Source organism: Ictalurus furcatus, chromosome 20 (assembly GCF_023375685.1).
Source record: "Ictalurus furcatus strain D&B chromosome 20, Billie_1.0, whole genome shotgun sequence".
Taxonomy (NCBI): domain Eukaryota; kingdom Metazoa; phylum Chordata; class Actinopteri; order Siluriformes; family Ictaluridae; genus Ictalurus; species Ictalurus furcatus.
Window position 1 is genome coordinate 12,238,194 of NC_071274.1, and position 21,945 is coordinate 12,260,138.

At 39.3% G+C, this 21,945-nt stretch overlaps 5 protein-coding genes across 6 annotated transcripts in view; all 5 read right to left on the reverse strand.

The window, feature by feature from the left end:
- The window catches only part of klhl24a (kelch-like family member 24a), a 50,190-nt gene extending 46,126 nt beyond the window's left edge, over nt 1-4,064 (reverse strand). Inside the window, exons 1-2 of one of the 2 annotated variants that reach the window (XM_053652203.1) lie at nt 3,920-4,064; nt 370-1,213 (exon numbers count right to left, since the gene is read on the reverse strand). In XM_053652203.1, coding sequence (XP_053508178.1) covers nt 370-1,170 — 801 coding nt within the window. In that variant the 5' untranslated portion in view covers nt 1,171-1,213; nt 3,920-4,064. Of the gene's footprint in view, nt 1-369; nt 1,214-3,379; nt 3,837-3,919 lie in introns of those variants that run through there. The other variant, XM_053652202.1, reaches the window with a different exon arrangement.
- Nucleotides 4,065-6,412: 2,348 nt separating this feature from the next.
- LOC128624509 (probable G-protein coupled receptor 148) lies at nt 6,413-10,592 on the reverse strand. The gene has a single exon (XM_053652224.1). It carries the CDS (start codon nt 10,563-10,565, stop codon nt 9,453-9,455), a length of 1,113 nt encoding a protein of 370 aa, XP_053508199.1. The 5' UTR covers nt 10,566-10,592; the 3' UTR covers nt 6,413-9,452.
- A 45-nt stretch (nt 10,593-10,637) lies between these two features.
- LOC128624511 (probable G-protein coupled receptor 148) lies at nt 10,638-15,626 on the reverse strand. Its single transcript, XM_053652227.1, has 2 exons — nt 15,387-15,626; nt 10,638-12,922 (listed from the first exon to the last, which is right to left on the reverse strand). Exon 2 carries the CDS (start codon nt 12,857-12,859, stop codon nt 11,885-11,887), a length of 975 nt encoding a protein of 324 aa, XP_053508202.1. The 5' UTR covers nt 12,860-12,922; nt 15,387-15,626; the 3' UTR covers nt 10,638-11,884.
- Nucleotides 15,627-15,840: 214 nt separating this feature from the next.
- On the reverse strand, nt 15,841-20,636 carry mterf4 (mitochondrial transcription termination factor 4). The gene is made up of 4 exons (XM_053652225.1): nt 20,431-20,636; nt 18,454-18,853; nt 16,756-16,940; nt 15,841-16,331 (listed from the first exon to the last, which is right to left on the reverse strand). The coding sequence occupies exons 1-4, from the start codon at nt 20,458-20,460 to the stop codon at nt 15,933-15,935; spliced, it is 1,014 nt and encodes a 337-aa protein (XP_053508200.1). The 5' UTR covers nt 20,461-20,636; the 3' UTR covers nt 15,841-15,932.
- A 165-nt stretch (nt 20,637-20,801) lies between these two features.
- The window catches only part of pask (PAS domain containing serine/threonine kinase), a 29,894-nt gene continuing 28,750 nt past the window's right edge, over nt 20,802-21,945 (reverse strand). The window contains exon 18 of the mRNA XM_053650912.1: nt 20,802-21,518. Within this exon, the coding sequence (XP_053506887.1) occupies nt 21,316-21,518 (203 nt within the window). The 3' untranslated portion in view covers nt 20,802-21,315. The remainder of the gene's footprint in view (nt 21,519-21,945) is intronic.

Below are 21,945 nucleotides of genomic sequence, written 5' to 3' on the forward strand. Positions count from 1 at the left end.
AAAAAAAAACACTTCAAATAACACAACAAAATTAGTGATGGTTTTTATTTTGCCTCTAGAGGCCGCTCTTGTACTGTATAATGACACCGCTGTACAGCTATACACAGCTATAGTATATATATAGCTATAATGACCCTGCTATAAACCCTTCTCAGCCGCTCACGCAACGGACGCAATCGGGAAAACTGGGTGTGGATTTTTGCTGATGACCGATAGTTCTAGCAATCGGTTATCAGTGCTGATTAATCAGCCAAACCGGTCAATCGATCAACCTCTAGACACTACGGACATAAGACACTGGAATAGGAATATTACTGTACACGACAGTTGAAACTAGTAATATATGGTAGCTTTAGTGATGTTACTCACCGTCTGTACAAAGTAATTGGGGTGCAGTAGTGGCAGCCGGACGTGCTGGAGCAGCTCCTTCAGCATTGGCCGACGGTACTCCACGCTGTGGTAGACCCACCTCATGACAGCTTCAAACACCACCTCTTCCCTGCTCACGCACAGCTCCTCGCTCGCTATATAATCCTCCAGCTCCTCCTTGCGCAAGTCCAGGAACTCCTCATGCTGTGCCACCTCTGGAAAATACTGCAGCGCATAGCCTCGACAGCGTCCAGCCAGCTGCTTGAGTGAATGCACCTCGGCGAAGCGCTGCATGCCGAGGCAGTTACATGGATCCAGCTGGTCCTCAAGGAATTTGGCGCAGGCGTCCCTCAGGGCTCCAATCTGGAAGAGGCTGGATGTCTCAAAGAGATACTGCACATTTTGCGTGGTAATTGTGGCACGGCCCGTGTAGACATACTGCAACAAGACTTCCATGGCGTCCGCCTGGACACCACTGATCTCCACCACGGTCTGCCGGCTCTCACGGTGGTCATTGCAGAACATGGCCCTGAAGTAGCTGCTGCAAGCAGAGAGCATGGCGCGATGGCAGGGAAACTCTCGCCCCTGCACACCAATCACAACATCTGTGAACAGCCGACTTGTGCGAAACTCGTCAAAGATGTGCAGCACACTCTCAGCATGTGACGAGCCTGATGAGAAGTCCATGCTGTCGTCCACATTCTTGGGGTCCATCTCGAAGACTTTGCGCTTCACAGCAGGCAAGTCGCACACGACTGCCGGATCCTCGCGGTTCACACGGCGTCCCAGGATCAACACCATGACTGCGGTCTGAGGCTACTACAGATCAATCACTGACAAAAACCTGTGTAGTGATAAAGTACATCAATATCCTAACAAGATCAGTCAATGTCCTATACCTGACATAACTTTACTAAGTACTGGTTGATCAATCTGGGGGTTTTCCTGTCGTTCCCCCCCAACCCCCCCAACCCCCCCCATTCTGATACCAATATTTCAGAGCAATGATGATGATGGCTTATAAATAATAATTAAATATCATCTAAGAAATGAGAATTACAAAACGTATACATTAATTAAGCACACGAGCCTCCAAACCTTAAACATAAAACATATTAAACAAAAACGTTCATAAAGTTTCGTTTTAAATCTAAAATGCACATAAAAAGCAAATCTACATTTGCCAATGCCAAGGAGTTCTAAATGGTACATTGTACACATTTCATAGAATGAGCCCAACACAACTAAAATACCCGCACAGTCTTATATCAAAGCTTTTCCTGCAAGTATGACTATTCTGCATTAACATTATGTTGCCAATTTGGATGAAACAGTCAATTGTTTAATGTGATTTCGAAATGATCCAATGCTAAAATAACATTCGACCACTGCGCCAACACGACAAGTCTTTCCAAATAAGACCTCTGACATCCAATCCAAGACGCTGAAGTCATTTCCTTACGTTAGTGTTATGCATCGAGTATTCCTTTCACAAAGTCACTTCACTACTCACCTGAGAGTTGAACAGTGTTAGAGCTGGGAAAGAGTACATAACACACTAAACTCACTACACTGCTAACGTTGGGAATCACAGAAACACTAACGCCGATGCAAATAGTCTCAGAAATAGATAACTGTATCTGTGTTTGTGATCGAAACACTGTATTTTTGGATTCTAAATTCAAAGGAACTGCATATTACAGACATCATTAATCCTCAGCATATCACTGTAACAATATTTGAACTCGGTGCTTTAAGCTCTCGTGGTTGAGCAACTGTACATATTATCAAGGTCATGAATAAAGAGAACCCAATGTGATACCCAGCTTATTGCATCACTACAAAAAAACACCTCTCTCAGTTCAGCACAGTAACACACATGCACACGCAAACATTGCATAATATAACATTCTGAGGGAGAGCGCAAGTGAGCACATTGCACAACCTTATTTAAAAATGTTCTCCTTGGGTTGTTGTGGTTGTTTTTTTGTTTTTTTTTTTGAACATGCAGTGTTGAGTAATAATTAATAATCGTGACGGAGCATTAGATATATCCGAGCACACCTTAAAAAAATTAAAAAAAAACAGATCGCAAACTGAAGATGACTATGCCTGTGTGACTGTACAAATAACTACACCAATAAACATGATGTTAGAGTGATAATGTGATCATAACATATGTATTAAGCCATCTCATATCGGAATGTTCACAATTTATTACCCTGAACATGGTAATAAACAGTGGTTAAATATCCACTAATAAAATCACGGTATACTCAATAAATAGATTACATTTCAATTGTCATCATACAATAGGTTAGATAAAATGATAAATAAATTTTAAAAAATCTAGTATTGACCAAGAGGATTCAAATGATTCAAATGATTAAGCTTTAACTAACTCAGTCTCTTGAATTCCCGGATTTACATTAACTCCATATGCACAGTGTGTGTGTGTGTGTGTGTGTGTGTGTTCACGTTTCAAGGACGTTGTATTCTACCAGTGACCAAGAAACGCACATCAACACAAAAGGCTTGCTAATTATATTGCTGAGAAAGAGGAAGGCAGAGAGCACAGATCCTGCTGTGTGTCCTACTGTACTTCTCCTTCCACTCGAAATCAAACGCCACCAACTTTTAATGCTTCCTGAACGCTGCACAACTGAATCCCTGCTAATAGACTGTACCAGTAGACAGTCAAATAAAGAGTTTAAATTATTATAGAAATATCAGGATAATTGGACTGTCATTTCACTACACTGCTTAGTAAGCCAAAGTCAAAAGATGTCAACCAATTAAAATGAATGTTTACCCCAAAACGTCATTATTATTATCCTGCTACTTCACGATGCGGTTATGAAATTTCCAACACCTGTTGAGAAACACTGGCGCTATTGAAGCAAGCATAACAAAGAGCTATTGCGCTTAAAACGTAAACATATAGATATTATATTTAAATACATCAGAGCGACAGATTTAGATTTAAAACTAACTAAACTGTTGAACTTACCTTGAACAAAAGAAAGAACAAACTTCCTACGTTAACAATTATACGAACAAAAGGAACAAAGACAGTGTGTCCATATGGCAGAAGACAGGAGAAGCATAATTGAGTTAGCAAGCCGTTAACTAGTTTGTTTCATTTGGCGGAATAGTACAAAATGTATATCTTTGCCAAACTTCCCGCGTCATATCTTCCACCAGCGCTGATACAAAGGAGTCTGTTGTGGTCAGTTTTTGTGTCAAATTATTTATTTAAATAAAAAAAAATCTCTCAACGGTCAGCTGTAGGATGTCGCGACGCTGGGAAATGTAGTTTTACAGAGCAACAGCTATGCGTTCTGAACACTGCACAAGAACAACGTTACCCGCAATTCTTTTCGGCGAGGCCGCCAATGTGACTGGCTTTGTTTGCAAACAAAACAGGGACCGCCTGGCGGGAGGCGGTCTTACAAAGACGGCTCAGGCTGCAAGGAACTTGAACTCATTTTGACTCGTGTGTTGAAAACCATGCGGATATTTCGTCGGGGTCGTGATTAAAAGTAGTCACCTGTTGAGAATCGTGATTAGAAGCCCTCCATCCGCCAAACATTAAACACGTCACTGATTTACAGCAAAGTCACCGCGCGTGTAGTTAGGGTTACAGTTGTGTTTACTTCCGGCCGCAGCAGCAAAACATGCCGCATGGTGAAGATTTCTGACCCTCAGTTCATACAACTTCCCTACATGTGTTTTCAATAAGCAGACTAAACATGTATGTAAAAGACTGAGGACGCAGTTGGTCTACATTGTAGGCAATATAATAAGTGAAGTAGCTTGGCACACAAGTTCTCAAACTTTTTTCAGCCAGTGACCTCCTCATGATCAGAGCAGAAATTAATTTAAAAAACAACCCTACTCAAAATGACACAGTCAACTTTACAGTCATAATTATTAATTAGAGCCATTAGAGAGTTTTAGTCATGAACTTTCCACTCATGTACAGTGCTGTTTTTGTGTAGATCTCATACTAAATTCTTTCAGAAATGAAAACAAAATCTAAGATAAAAAACAAAGGCAACCCGAGTAAACACAAAATACAGTTTTTTAAATGATAATGTTATTTATTGAAGCAGAAAAGTTATCCAATAGCTACCACCTGGGCCTGTGTGAAAATGTATTTGCCCCCATAGTTAATAATTCCCCAACTCTATGAAACTGCATTCATAATGGGGTTCAGCTGGACTAGACACAACCAGGTCTGATTACTGCTAACCCTGTTCAATCAAATCAACACTTACATAGAACTTTTTCAACAGCATGAAGTTGGTTAAAAGGTCTTATCCAGTAACACAGTATGGGAAGGGTTACAAAGCTATTTCAAAGGCTCTGGAACTCCAAAGAACCACAGTGAGAGCCAATATCTCCAAATGGAAAAACTCTGCACAGTAGTGAACCTTCCCAGAAATGGCCGACCTTCCAAAATTCCTCCAAGAGCACAGGAACGACTCATCCAGTAAGTCACAAAAGAGCCAAGGACAACATCAAAGGACCTACAGCTTCAATAAAGGTCACTGTTAATGACTCCACTATCAGAAAGACACTGGGCAAAAATGGCATTCATGGAAGTGTGGCGAGGTGAAAATCACTGCTAACCGAGAAGAACATTAAGGCTCATCTGAATTTTGCCAAAACACACCTTGATGATCCTCAAACCTTTTGGGAGAATGTTCTGTGGATTGATGAGTGTTAAGTGGAACTGTTTGGAAGACAGGGGTCCTGTTACATCTGGTGAAAATCAAACATAGAATTCCACAAAAAGAAAATCATAACTACAGTCAAGCATGGTGGTGGAAGTGTGATGGTGTGGGGATGCTTTGCTGCTTCAGGGCCTGGGCAACTTGCAATAACTGAGGGAAACATCAATTCTGCTCTCTACCAGAAAATCCTAAAGGAGAATGTCTGGTCTTCAGTCTTTAAATTGAAACTCAAGTGCAGCTGGATTATGCAGCAAGACAATGATCCAAAGCATAGGAGTAAGTCCTAGTGCTAGAAGTAAGTGAGAGACTGATCTCCCGTTATCAGAAGCGTTTGGTTGCAGTTATTGCTGCTAAAGGTGGCAAAACCAGATTTTAAGTTTAAAGGGGCAATTAGTTTTTCACATTGGTGATAGGTGTTGGATTTTTATTATTTTTTTTGCTTCAATGAAAATAAATAAATAAAAACTGTATTGTGTTTACTCAGGTTCCCTTTGTTTTATGTTGTATTTTGTTTGATGATATAAAAACTGTTTAGAATGAGATATACACAAAAACAGAAGAAATCAGGCGAATACTTTTTCACAGCACTGTAACCTAAGCCACTGTCTTAAATTGTAGTTTGAATAATAATTGAATCGTAATACTTGTATCATTACACTATTAAACTTTATTAAACTATTAAACTTGTATCACTTACATTATTAAAACTTTTTAAGTAATTAGCTCAATTATTAATGTTTAATTATTGAGCATTAATTCAAGTCATTTCTTTACAAGTGAAAATATTTGATGGTGCTTAAATAGTACCTCAATTGCTTTAAAAAGCAGATCACTAGTAACACTAATATTTACCGTTTATATATGGATGAAATGTATGACATCATATAGTAGGCTGTTGATTAGTAAAACATTAATAATCCTAATATTGACCAAGACTAGTACTCACATGTTCTCAAAAACTTTGTCAACAGTTCGTTTGCCTGAACAGTTGGTCAAACATTCAGTGTTACTTGATAGCAAACGGGGAAAAAGCAGAGCCCTGGAAAACGATGGTGGGTCTCTGCTGCCACCTGCCAGGCATTTCAAATTCCCTTTAAGTTTCACTAGCAACTGTAAACCAAATGCAATCATCAGCCAAATATATTTGGTGTCCAAAGTTTGTGTCTCTTTTGTATTTTTACACTAGAAGTATAAGGTTAAGGTAAAATACATGACTCAATCATCACATGTCAAACTATACACAGACCTATAGAGAAGATGCCACTTTATAATAATAAAAAAAAATGAAGATGGATTTGGAGGAAATTTTGTCCAACTTAAGCTTTATATTTGACTTATTCTGTTGTTGTTTATTTATTTATTTTTTAACTGCTTATGTACGAATTGTATTTATAGACTGGCCAAGTTAAATCTGTAGAGGCTGCAGTTTCATGTGGTGGGGTTAGAGAAAATAGTATAAATGAGAACTATTAAAAACTATTAAAACCATTTTAAACTGTATAATGACTGAGTTACTACTTCGCAAACTACTTGCCTTGGTCTCTGGTGGCCAGGCCTGCCATCAACATTTGTCTTGTTCAATGCATTTTTATAAAGTTTTCATATTATAATCACTAAAACCACAGTATATTTGACAGTGATATTTGACAGGCAACACGGTACACATTTGCAGGAACATTTAAGCCTTCACTATCTTATCCAACAGGTTCTGGGTCTCTTATGCTATTTGTTATATCAGTGCTTGGTCACAAGCTTGGACGCAGTTGTATGCAGTACCTTGGAAAACTAGACTGTTATAATTTCACATTTTACTCTCACTTCTTCTGAGTGAATAGCATGTTTGACAGCTACTCACTGGGAGATTGAGGGTTACAACTCTCAGCTATTTTGACAGTGAGAAATTAAGCTTCCCACATTGTGTCTGTATATGTTAAATGTTCTCACTGAAATCAACCTCACTTCATCAGTACTGTAATTAGTTTATCGTCAACATCCTGTATCGTAAGCCACTATCACCCTCTGTTGGTGTTTTTTTTTATTTTATTTTATTTTAAATCTACTGATTTATTGTATGATTACTCCATTAAATATTAAATAAATTTCAGTTAGCGTGTTCAATACTTTTTTCCTGTGTCATTCCACTTTATTACACATAACTATATATGGACTTTAATGTTGTGAATTCTTTATATTTCCAGATTTCTTGAGTTAATACTGTTGTCTGATGAAAATTTCATGTGAATAACCTCATTGGAAATATATTTACTGAAAAAAAAAACAAAAAAAAACTTATTTCCCCCACTGTAGATGCCCCAACTTTTAGATCCTTCTGATTACTCTCTTTAAGAAATTTGCCTATCATGTTGCTGATTTCTATTTAGTTCTATGTTATTTTTATTTAATTTTCAGTCTAATAGTAGACAGTAACTAAGCAGGTTTGAAGAAATCCACATGTAGATTTAGTTCCCTAATGAGCAAACCAGAGGTGACAGTGGCAAGGAAAACTCCCTAAAAGGACATGAGGAAGAAATGTTGAGAGGAACCATACTCTGAAGGGAACCCGTTTTGTTTTATGTGACACCTGATAGTGGAATTATAAATCATGACCTCTTACAACTACATATAATATACATCACACAGTACTAAGTGTGTTGAAAGGAGCATATTATGAATATGTGCAACATGCTTCCCAGGATAAGAATATTAATCAGTTTAGTAATAATGGTTAATTTTGCCCAGAATCATATAATCATATAAGTAAAATTACAAAGTCATGTGAAAAAAGGCATAAAACCTCTGCAGGGAAGGATCACAGAATTTTGTGTCTTTAAAAAGAACAACAACAACAACAAAAACGCCACTCCACTCTTCAGAAACACTGCATATTCATAAACACATCCTTCAGTAACAAACTAGTTCATAATTGCTGATCCAGTACAGGAAACATATTTCATACATATTAACATGTCATTAATGGTGGAAACTAGCGACATGTAAACCACCTAACCTTAAACCAGTCCATGTGGTCCTGCAGCCAGTTCAAATTTTTATTTTCTCTAGGGACATACACACATATGAAAGGAAAAACTATCAAAGCCATATGTCTTAGTAAGGTATTGGGCCACCACAAGCTTCCAGAACAGTCTAAAATCTAAAGTCGGTCTAAAATCTCACATAGGTGATCAGCTGGGTTGAGATGTACCGATTGCGAAGACCACATTGTCATCTCATCAGGATAGAAATGTTTCTTCGTAGGATTATACGATGAATGCTAAGAATAACTTATATGCAGTGACTCTTCCCTCTAAGTGGACAAGTGGACCATGAGAGTAAAATGCCAACTACAGCACAACAGAGATACCAGTTTTCTTTTAAACTGTCATCAATCTGTAGTACTGTACATTAGTACTATAGAGTCTGTAGTACTATGTAAACTATGTATATTATTCATACCCTGTTCAAAAGCAGTATCTAGTACACAACATGTGAACAATTTGAATATTCACGTATGCAAAAAAAAAAAAAAAAAACCCAGTTGATGTACAACCCATGTTCCAAGTGCACAGCCAGTTCCTAAAAAAAAGTGACAAACTAGTCAAGAGAAGAAACAGTGGCAGCAATTAGACACTTGAAAACTATTATAGTGCCAGTATATTTATTGCCTACGTGAACAAGATAACGCTAACCAACAACTATCCACAACAGCTAATAGTTCATCTGTATAGATGTTGTAGGTTTTGGACTAACTGCATTTCATTTCATTGCACTTTGTGCCTGCTACGAATGCACATGTGATAATAAACCTTGAATTTCAATATGCATAATTTAGAATTTGAAAAAACACACGACACATATACTTATTGACGGATTATTTTCAGAATTGTAATGGATTGGCACATATAGATAAAGGAAGGCATGCTAAAAACAGGCAGAGCTAACACCCAAAACCGGTGTTGTGGAACTGCACTATTATCATGTATCTAATTAAAAAAAAAAAAAAAACCAACAAACAAAAAAAAAACCACACAAAACATGGTATCTAATTCTGAGAAAACTGCAAAACTGCACCCATGGGTGAATTTGACTAATTGATAGTCACATGAATGTTTAATACTGTTTACCAAATGATACTGTATAGTATATACTGCATACTTCTACAAGGAATAGGACACAGTACTGGGGCAGTGCACAAATATTGCTTTTTTAAACATAGCCAATGATTACCTAAGTTAATCTTTTATCAGAATTAGGACAGCAGTTGAAATCTTTAGCAGGGTAAGTCTAAGGAAACGTAAATGGTCTATTGAACCCCTTTACACAATCCCCATAAAAATGATTTAGCAATCACATCACAGGTGTGATGGCCCTAGGTCGATTCAGCCTAAAGAAATCCAGCAGAGCCTCACGCAGGTCCCTGTACCTGAGCCCGTACAGGTAGGGTGCCAGGGCTTTGGGTAAAACCAGCAGGATGTTGCACAGCACCAGCGAGACCCAGAGGCCTGTACTGGGATGTAGCTTACTGCTGTAGCTGTACAGCAGCAACTCGATGACCAGTAACAGCATGGGACACACAGACAGGAACAGGTGGAGATAGTGAACAAGAAATGTTCCTTTAGCCCGGGATGACCGCTCTCCTCTCCACACTCCGGACTTGCTGGTATGACAGTACAGTACCACATAACCAGAGACCACCAGCAGCAGGGTGATTATGACGGCCGTGACAGTTAGCAGCATGCACACCTGGAGGGGCTTCGAGTGGCTAACAGTTAGCACTAGGACCAGAGGCAGAGAGCAGATGTGTTGGGCGCAGGGGCTCACCGTATGGTACCACAGGAAGAGACCCACAGATGCGGCAGGGAAGAAGATAGCAACGGTCCAGATAGCGGAGACAACTGCATAGGTTCTGGAGACCGGCCACAGCATTGCATATCGTAACGGGGCTAATATAGCCAAGGAAGTGTCCAGCACTATGGCGGTGGCGCTGAAGAGCCCACCGCTGTAAAAGATGCCCATCAGGAAGAGCATGGCAGCACAGGCCAAGTCTGACATCAGCACAGTGGCTGTATTCAAACAGGTGGTTAGCATGTAAAGAGCCACAAAGAGTAGGTCACTAAGCAAGGCATTGGCCAGGAGAAGGTAGAGAGTCTGCTGCCGCAAGTGAGCTCGGGACAGGATCCGGGCCAGGACGATTGGTGTGGTTAAAAATACAGCCAGAAATCCTAGGATGGGGCAGATCTGGAATACCCTTATATGCCGAGGAGGAAGAAAAACCTGCCACTCTTCAACAAACAACTCCATTGCAGTACGAGAGGTGTTAGTCAGGGCAAACTGGCTTCTGAGATGCTCTGCCTGCCCCGAGCTGTTGTACCAGTCCCCAAATGTACACAAAAGAGATAGTATGAAATCCTCCGCATCCACGAAGAGCCTCTCTGTTTGCCCCTGCAGAAGAGCTTCCATTACTACTTCAATCTGCGTAAGCAAGCGTTCAGCACTGGCAGTTCGCGCTTCTCCTCACTGCAGAATGACGAGCAAGCGCGTGAGCCAGGTGATATTGAACGGTTTTGGTCATGTTTCCATGGAGGTGGAGATGAGGGTAAACATCACTTTGCAGGTAAATGGAGCAGAGTGAGCTCTCTCACTACATGGAGATATAACAACAGATAGCAGATTGCTTAGCCATAACTAGGCCTGTTGTATAATTTAATCTACTTCTGTACATAAACTAAAGCGTGTTGACAATCCTTTATTAAAAAAAAAAAAAAAAAAAAGTAATTGAGAACAAATAGGAAATGTTTTTACAATACAGCTTTGTTGGACTGGGATTTAATGACATGTCAATTATATGTTTACTACGAAGCTGTTTAAAATATGTTATTTAATAGGAAGCGTACAAAAGCTTCCTCATGCAAAAGCAAGCATGTTAATGCAAATAAAAGTGAAATTAAGACAACGAATAGCATATTATGTACTCAAAACAGGTAACATTACAATGATCATCATAGTAGTCCTGTTCTGTGGGTTTATTATTGCTCGTGATCTGCACCCTACTGTACTCAGAGAAGCATTTGTGTGCCTGTACTACATCAAGCTAACCTGTTAAGGACATTTCCAGTGGGCAGATGTGATCAGTTTATGAAAAAATGTTAATTATTCTTATACTGCTATTTACTAAATTATTTTTTTAATTTGTATAGCACTTTTAACAGTAGATATTGTCACAAAGAAGCTTTACAGAAATAGATTTAGATTTCTAATGAGCAAGCCAGAAGCAACAGTGGCAAGCAAAACTCCCAGAGACAACATGAGAAAGAAACCTTGAGAGGAACCAGACTCAAAGGGGAACCCGTCCTGGGTTACACCTGATAGTGGGGTTCATACAGCATTACTCTTCTACAACTGTACTGCATATTATAAAGTGAAACAGGGCTAAGTGTGTTGAAAGGACGTTTGGTACGAGTATATTTTGAATAAGCCTGGTTTAAACCAGCAGTTCTTAACAACAATATGAACGGAGGGAGGTGCTACCATGATGGTAAAAAAGAGGCACTGTAGTAAATAAAGGTAAGTGTAAAGCTTTCAGGCAAACAGTCTGTTAGCAATCATAGATAACGCTAACTGGTTTTCAAATTCTCATTCAATGCCACATGATCATTTTTGGTTGGATTTCTTTATATAACACTAGAAAGTAGCAAGACAAGAATCCCACTGCACTAATTTGCACCTTGGAAGATTCCATTCATGTTTGGCCATGTTAGGTTTTTGTGTAATTATTCAGCTTAAGGGCCGGTTGGTGTTGGTGAACTGTTGGTGCGCTGGCTGAGGCATCTTTTCCACAGCATCAGCTGAACCGTCTCATAGACCTCACGGTAACGCAAGCCATACATGTACGGGGCGAAAGCACGTGGCACAACCATCAGCACAGCCATATTCGCCATATTGATCCACACAGTCAGGTGCAGATGTTTAGATAACTCCTCAAACTGTGCCAGCTCCACTGTAAACACCAAACCGGGTGCGAAGTATGTTAGCAACATCACAGCGTGTGCTAGCAAAGTCATCCGGGCTCGTGAGTAGCGACTGCGCCATATCCCAGAGCTCCTGGTGACCATGTAGAGACGGATGTAGCAGTAGAGGATGAGCACAGTGCAGAAAATCACCCACACGCTGAAGTAGATATGCAGACCGACCTTGATGTCTTCTTCCAGGGTCCCTAGAGTGAGCAGCACCAGACACACCTTCAGGTTCTCTGGGTTACCGCGTTTTGTGACTGCCATCACCACCACCAGTGAGACTGGATACATCACGGCTATCACCCACACCAATCCGACTATCTTCTTTACTCGTGACAGAGGCAGGATTTCATTGTAGCGCAGTGGCCAACGCACGGCCATAAACGTGTCAATGACCATCAGCGTGACAGTTAACACAGAGGAGCAGTATGTAGTCACAGTGGCAACCATTAAGACCTCACAGAATATGTAGTGCATTTCCATGTCCAGCGCATTACAGGAAATGTTGGTAAGGTTGAAGCTGAGGAAGAGGATGTCCGATAGCAGTGTATTGGCCAGCAGGAGGTAGCGTGTTTCCTGTCGGAGAGATGGACTACAGAAGATGCAGAAGAGGAGTAATGGGTTTATAACCAGAGTGATGGTAGTGAGGAGAATAGCAGGGATGAGGAGGAAATTCATTCTTTCACTCTGCATGACCAGGAACCACTTGTGAGACACATCAGAGAGGAAAGAGTAATTCATCTTTAAGTATTTCTATCTTCTTTTCAGACAGGTGCCTTCAGGATGAACAGGTTCAGGTTGTACCTACAGGATAAAGGACAAAACCAAGGAAAGTTAACATTTGCATGAAGGTATTTCTTTTTCAGTGACTATACAGACTTTGATTACTTCAGCTCTTCATTTCAAATCACTGGGTTTTCTTGCGACTTAAAGGGCCCCGGGACTGAAGGAAACGGCACAAAATGGACCATTTTAACTATGCTTGGTGTCTAAAGTGTAAAGTATACATACAGCTATTACTTGTTAGGAACATTAGCCTCTTAGTGCCTCATAGTTCCGACGCATTAAAAATCGAATCACCAACTAGATAGGAGAAAAAATTTTCAATGTAGTAGGGGCTCAGGTTCCACTGGGCAACTGGGTTCACTCTTTACTTTCACACTATCTGTTGTTACCCAGATGAGGATGGGTTCCCTTCTGAGTCTGGTTCCGCTCAAGGTTTCTTCCTCATATCGTCTTAGGGAGTTTTTCTTTGCCACCGTCTCCATCGGCTTGCTCATCAGGGATAAATATACACATTTTTTTTAAAAAACGTATAAAATAAAATGTATCCTGTGTTTATATATTTCTGTAAAGCTGCTTTGAGATGATGTCCATTGTTAAAAGTGCTATGCAAATAAAATTGAATCAGATTGGGCTTCATCACAAGAGTTCAAATCCAGGCACCACCAAGCTACAACTGTTGGGCCTTTGAGCCCTTAACCCTTCATCTGCTGGAACACCATTCCACTCACTTGCAATTTTTGCACATTTCTTTCTTAAATTCCTGATAAAACCACGTAAAAAATACTGTATTGACCACCTAATTAAAAAAATTTATTTATAACTTTTTGTTTATAGTATTGTTTAATGCTTTGTGTGTCAATGGTGGGGTGAGGTATTGGTATTTTAATGTGTGAAGCACTTTGTATCCTGCCTCTTTGCATAAAAGCATTTTGTATAAAAGCATGAATAGATGCCCTTTATGTTAAACTCTTAAAACTGTGCAGGTCTGTTGGCTGTCCTCATAAAGTACCTATTTACATTAACAACTGGTAAATACTGTGAGTCTGGTACAATATTGTTCTTAGAAACCTGGGCTAGAAATCTGCAACATCACGGATAAATCAGAATCCAGAAGAGAGATTCCCAAAAGCATTATCCATCGACTCAGCCCTACTACGCTTCAAGACTAACAGTAATTATTAACATTATTTATCCTTTCTTTTCAAATATGATTTACACCAGTGTATTATGCATTACCACCTGCTCTACACACTTCTGCTATACCAAAGCATCGGTTTTTCACAATGTCTGGCATAACACCGACTTCACAACACAAACACTATTATCTGACACAACCGCTCAATCTACAGCTCGAATTTTTCACAACAACAACAACAAAATGACATATTGCAGCTATAAATAACAAGATCTCAACATTTCAACGTAAGTTGTTTGAGATATTTTCGTATTCTTGAGATGTTCTTATCTTTCAGAGACTTCCGTTATCTCAACTATATTGACTTTAATAATGGAGAACATGGTCAAGTGACTAACCCTCTCTCTTCACCCCCCTCTGAATATCTGCTTCTGATAAGACTTGGTCCAAATTACGGCAAACACGGATGGAAAGGTGTAAAGTGTGTGTAAAGGTGGGCTGATGCTCACGTGTGTTGGTTTGGAAGGTTATAGCCTAACAAACTGCCTTCTTACTGTAAGCCTACCTATTACAAATAGTAGGGCACATCTACAGGGATTTTATTTTAATTTATTTACTTTTTAAATTTTGGCAGTGGGGAAGAACAAGGAAAGTGGTAAAGTGATGTTAGAGTAATATGAAAGTCATTCGTATGCATTATAAAACATATATAAAGCATTTATGTATAATTACAGTAGGTCATCGTGTCTTGTTTACACGACTCATTGTCTCCTCTCTATTTCACACACTTAGTTATTTTGTTTAGGGCATTCTTAACATTCCTAATGTTTCAATTATCTTTTAATCATATTTGGTTTAGGCTTTAGTGTGTGTGTGTGTGTGTTCTGTGTCTTAGTAAGCATGTATTCTACATGTAATTAATTCTCCTACTATTTAAACAACACATACCTAATGACAAATTAAGAAGCTTTCTTCTCTTTCTGTTGGATGTAATTTGTCAGACGACGAATACATTTAACCCTGTGTGGTTTTTTTTTTTTTTTTTAATTCATGAACTTTTTAATAACTGATCTAGAAAGAAGACGGAGAGCTACTTTATGAATGAAAAGAGTAAATCCTTGTAAGTTGTTCCAGAGCGGTTCTGTTTTCCAACACTGAAAAAACATTAGATTTCAGGTCACCACATGCTGTTGTGTACATAGTCAAAATGATGTCCTCTGAAAGCGCCATTAAGTCAAAGTCTCGTCTGTTCTATCGATTTAAGTCACTTTCAGCTAAGCGACAGACACACACACACACACACACACAGAGAGATCAATTCCACAGAAATGACGATCACTCGCTTACCTTTTTCTCACACATCCATTCCGTCCGTTCATTCACATCAAAGTGCGAATCAATACACAAAACTCATTACACACACACATTACACACACACATTACACACACGCTGGCGCGCGCCCGAACAGTGCGTCAGCGCTATTACCGGCGCGTGAACGCGCACGCGACCTCAGAACTCCTCAGGCGCTCCATGGTTACACACAGGGGTTTTTATTTATTTATTTATTTTTAAAGTTTTTTTTTAAAATCTAATTTACTGTCACTAACTTTAAAAAAAACAAAGCTCAGAAAACTAACACGGATAACTTCCCTAAGAAGAGAACTGGAACTGTTTGATGGTTATCATTGTGCTTTGGCATCATTGGGGATTTGTTTGAACAAACAAGGTTTTATGACAGATCTTGTCCTGTCAACTTCCTGCTTTTCCAGCGTTTACAAACAAACCACAGTAGGCAATCAATAAAATGCAAGAAGACAATAAAACGACATTTATTTTGATATCGATACGGCGTACTACATAGAAACAGAGAAAATGTGAAGCTACGTTTGAGATCAGTATCTTTCTGGCATCTTGGCTCTCTGATTTGGTTTCTTCTTGAAGGAAATGTGTGTCTCCGTGACATCATCATCATAATCATCGTCGTCGTCACCACTGCTGTACTCTTCACCTTGCTCCTCTTCCTCCTGCTGTCGTGCCACAAGTTTCTGGAACACATTAAACTCTTCCTGGGTGGCATTGGCAACAGAGGTGAGAAAAATGTCCTCTGAGACGCTGAGAAAGTCTTTGAGGTGCGGGTTGAGTATAAGCGTCTGCCCCTTCTTGTCAGGGGTTTGGTACAGACCACGGCGCTCCAGGAAGCCGTGACGACACCGCAGCTCCTCCAGGGAGACTCTGAAGAGCTTCGCCTTCACCATCTCAGCCTGGCTACAGCCCATACGGAAATATACATACTGCAATACAATGAGAGAGAGAGAGAGAGAGAACAGGATACAATAAAATCTGCTAATAAAGTGAGGGGTGAAATTCAGGACAAAAATTCAGGACAAAGTTCAGTCTGCTCCACACTGGCTGGTTTGCTGTCTGGCTCTCTGGTTCAAATCTTCTTAACTAATATAAAAAGCCAGAGACAGACAGAAGAGGAGTGAATAAGTGAGCTGATGATAATTGTGGTGGTTTGAAATGGTTTTATTGATCAGTTTACAAGAAATCTTGTAAGAAATCTGACCTGGCAGCTTTGCATTGAAAATGGTGAAAACAAACAAATCTACTGCAAACACATGATGCACTGTTGTTGTTGATTTTTTTTTTTTTGGTCCTGCCATCACAATGTTTCAGAAAGCTGAATGGAACAATATAGAAGAACCCCCGATCTACCTGAAACATGTACTCCAGATGTGCAGGCTCTTCCTCCACTACATGCGGCGAGTCTCGGAGGATGTCTGCCATCTGCTGAGCGGTGAACTGGCACTTCTCTCTGAGGACCCGAGACACAGCGCTCACCCTCTTCACTGGAAACGACAGGATCTGAGGGTAGTGGCTTATCACCCTCTGCAAACTGCCTGACAAACAGAGGCCAGGGTTTATTAGCCAATTTCAGTCAGCCATTCTGTGTTTCTATTCACAAATCCAGAGCCAATTTCAGAACAGTCGCTGAAAGATAAACCATTGTGTCCATAATGATTGTTATGTGTGGGTTCTAAACACAACTGCTGCTGTCAGTACTGTATCTGTAGAAGGGATGTATGGGTGCACACGTACAAATGAGATGTTTGTGGATATCTTTCCAGCTAAATCAGACCAATATATGTCAGAACAAGAGGAGCACTCTGGAAATATACGGCACCGGGATGAACGTTCAAACCGTCAACGATGTTTCTAATTCTCCGCATTTACAAACATCCTTCATTAGAATAAAGTACATTTATAAAGGTACAGCTTGAAAAGTTCAAGTCAATTCAATTTTATTTGTATAGCGCATTTAACAGTGGACATTGTCTCAAAGCAGCTTTACAGAAATATAAAAACACAGGATATAGATTTTAAGTGTGTGAATTTATCCCTATTGAGCAAGCCGGTGGAGACGGTGGCAAAGAAAAACTCCCTAAGATGATATGAGGAAGAAACCTTGAGAGGAACCAGACTCAGAAGGGAACCCATCCTCATCTGGGCAACAACGGATAGTGTGAAAGTAAAGGGACGTTCATTATGGTTGAAAAGTGCTTTTAGACATATAATAAGTTCTAAAGTCACCTTAGAAAAGGCTTCTGAAAAAAAAAATCTTTCCAGCCCAGAAACAAGCTCTCTCTGGCCCTATCAGAACAGAGCTGCTCCGTATAATGCAGCGTGCACATGAAAATCTCTCCATCACTGACATGCTCACACATGACTTTAATCACATGTGATCTGCTGTTTTGTGATTGCTTCATGATCTTTCACCTGGAGAGATCCCTGCTGAAGCACTCTTGATCCCTAAATCCCACGAAAATAAATGTCAGAGAGGTCCATCATGGCACTTTGTGGCTTTGTGTTGGGGGTTGTGCATGTAAAGGATTGTTGATGTTTTCATGATCATGACAAGAATTGAAATTGCAATGGGCTGTAAAAAAACAAACAAACAAAAAAAAACAATCCGAACAGCTCATTTAAGCTGATACAGAGCAGTTATGATGAACTACTTTTTGCTATAATAATACTAGTAATAATAATAATAGTAACAAATAATTCTAGCAATAATAATAATAATAATAATAATAATAATAATAATAATAATAATAACAATACAAGTAATAATAATAATAATTCTAGCAATAATAATAGTATTAATTCTAGTAATAGTAGTAGTACTACTAGTAATAATTCTAGTAACAATAGTAATAATAACTGTAAAAATACTACTACTAGTAATAATTCTAGTAACAATAATAAAATAACAATAATAATTAGTAATAATAATAATAGTCACAAACAAGAAGAAAAGTTCAAATCAATTAGACTTTTATTTAAATAGCCATAAATGAAAGACATTTAGTATGAAGTAAAATAATGAAGTAAATAAAAGTAAAAGCTGTTCACCTTCAAGCAGGCCAAGTTTCCTTAGATTCATAACTCGCTGCTGTAGCTGGGTTTCTTTAAGAGAATACAGCTCAGGACATTTCTCCAGGACCTTCAGCACGCTGCCTGGGTTTAAGCCAAGGCCGAAGAGCACGGTCAACACTGGCGTGTCATGCTTGCAGCGGTTTTTATTTGCTGCTTCATACACCATCTCAGCCTGGCTCTCTGAGAAACCCATTTCAGTCAAAGACTGCACGGTTAGCTCTCTCCTGCCACGCTGGACGCTCTGAGCAGGTGTGGACAGGGGTGGAACCAGCTGTGACGAACAGAGTGGTCGGTGAAGGAGAATTAATGGCACCTTGGGCAATTCTTTCACAGGGACACATTTTGGTAAGCAGGTTCTCCACGTCCATCGTAGAATCTGGTCCAAAATACAAAAACAGTAAAACAAACAAATAAATAATAATGTTCTTGTATGAATGGAGATGATGGCAACAAGTCTTTTATTAGGTAGTGGTAGGGATGTAGAATCACAGTTAATTATCAGAATTACACAGCATATTTGAATGCACTTGAACAGTGAACATTATTAGCTTAAATCCCCTGGATCTAGTGTTACCAAGTGCTATCATCCTGAAGAGCTGAAGCAGGTCATGAATATGTTTTATTCCGCTTATACCACGCCAATTTGCCAACATCTAAATTTTATTATTTATTAAAGAATGATACATGATACTTTTATCTATTTACAGTTGTAGAACATCTGTAATGTAGTATCACTTTAAAACAGCTTGAAGCTCTAGAAGTTAATAAGACCAAAAAAATGCATCAGCCATAACATTAAAACCACTCTGACTGGCCTGTGGCTATGTAGCTCCATACGCAGCAAGCTGTGATGCACTGTGTGTTCTGACATCTTTCTATCATAGTCAGAATGAACTTTTTCAGCAAGTTGTGCTACAGTAGCTCTTCTGTGGGATCAGACCAGACTGGCTAGCCTTCACTCCCCACGCTCATCAATGAGCCTAGGCTGCCCATCGCCCTGTCACCAGCTCACCGGTTGTCTTTCCTTAGACCACTTTTGGTAGGTACTAACCACTGCATACCGGGAACATCCCACAAGACCTGCTGCTTTGGAGATGCTCTGACCCTGTCGTCTATCCATCAAAATTGGGCCCTTGCCAGAGTCACTCAGATCCTTACGCTTACCCATTTTTCCTGTTTCCAACACATCAATTTTGAGAACAGGCTCTTCACTTGCAGTCTAATATCTCCCACCACATGGCAGGTGCCCTTGTAACGAGATAAGCAGTGTTATTCACTTCACCTGTGAGTAGTATTAATGTTCTGGCTGATTCACCTCTGAATGTTACAAAGGGCTGACATTGGAGACTCCTTCCATAATAGTTTTAAATAAACCTCCATTTTTATTGGTTAAATAACACGTTGTAATCATTAGACTTATATTACGACAATGTATTAGAACGAACAGATCCATATAAACCTGTGAACTGATTTACAGCTGGAGCTATAGTCGGAGCTGCTGTAATAGAAAATTAACCAACACATTCTGGCCAATCACATTCCAATAATCCACCTCCAGCAATCAAGGCCAATCAGATTCGATCATTCTACAGCGCTGTTTTGAGTTAAATGAATAAATTCCGGTTAAATGTGCAGCCTTAACCAGTGATGAAACCATGTTTTACAACCTGGGGCCAGTCTCATATCTCCTCACTACTTTAGAAGTGCACTATACATAGTATAAAATAACGCCTTCTGCACACCATGTTGGCTATTAACGTATTAAAATTGCTCCCATTTGGGACACGGCCGCGGTCTGGTCGCGAGTTACAGCTGCAGATTAACTTCCCTCCGCTTCCGCGGGTTCAGACCTGCTTCCCTTTTCCTCCGTGTCTGGTAAACTAAATCTACAATCTCCTTCAACAGCGCCTCAAAATAAAGTTAGTATTAAAGCGTCTGAGGTTTCTTACTCACCCCTAAAGCAGTGTGTGCTTGGGTACCCATTGGTCCGGCGTCCAAATGTGTTCCCCTGAATACAGTTCCGCTTATAAACCTCGTTCCGGGGGGAAATAAAAGGAAACAAGAAACATGCTTTGAATTGTTTTATTTAAATCCAGAAAAATGTTCTTGAATCACGCGTCAGTTTTAATGTTAAAAATATAAAATAAAAATAAAATAAAAAAAAAAAAACAAAAAAAAACACCACACTCAAAAGACATGATTTTATTCATGTGAAATGTTGTATAATATTTAAAATGTAAATATTTAAAATGTGTAACGTTTTATATAATATTTAAAATGTGAATAATTTAGTTTTTTAAAAAAAAAACAAGTTAAAATTAGTTGTTTATAATTGCTTCTTTTAAACGTAGCATTTCAAGGCTGTTCCTTAAGTGATCAATGCATGCAACCATACATCTACATAATTTAAAATAGGCACAGCACTCTTGATTGCTTTTACAGTACTCCATACTTTTACTTCATTTTCCAACGGATAAACAGTGTTCTGAAACAAAGAGTGCAACAATTTAGACACTGCCCGTTTAATTTGTGATTTACATCACCAGTGCCAAATACAGCAATGGTTGTTTTTTTGTTTGTTTTTTTTGCAACATGGGCTAGCCCTCTCTCTGCCTTCTATGCCAGTCATCTCAAACATAATTTAGTGTTGAAACAAAGACAGGTGTATTTTGAAGGTTGGTGTTCATGCAGGACATCATGGAACCTGACTGACGGTTAATCAAAGTCTTCAAACACAACATCAAAAACAATTGGAAAGAGTAGCAGCAGTTATTTTTTCCACCTCTCTCTTTCTTATTTGAACCGTTTCCCATTGCAGGTCTCTGTTCAAAAGCTTCCTCAGTCTTCAATTAGATACTTAAGGAGTTCAAACTCCAGCGCTGCCATAGTTCTCCTTTGCTCTTTATCCTCATCTTCCTCTATTTCATCATCATCATCATCATCATCATCATCCTCCTCCTGCAGAGAAGTCTCGTCAGTGGCAGCATGCGCACTGGCCTCATGCTGCATATCTGGACTGTACCGATTTTGCTCGGAAGAGTCTGTAACAAAAGAAAAAAGACAAATCAAATTAAATCCATAATGAACTGACAAAACAACAAGCATGAAAAATCCACCAGGTGCTTTTTTTTGGTAGAAATTGAGACACAGGAACAGGAAGTAGCACACATTAAATAATTTGAGTTTCAGAGCAGTGATAGTCCATAAAAAGCTCTTAACTTTTATTCAAGATATGAGGCACAGTAACAGAAACTGAAGCTACAAACTGTAAGACCATCATTTGAGGACTGAAACCTTTCCCTAGTTCGCTCCAAGTACATGCCAGATTCATGTCCTTTATTATATCAAGAGAAACATTGTATTCAAGCAGCACACATCTTCAAAACATCATCTCCTCGTTATAACTGTAAATTCGTCTTGTATACATTCTAAAAGGCTCTGGATCAGTATAATAGCTGTCTAACAAGA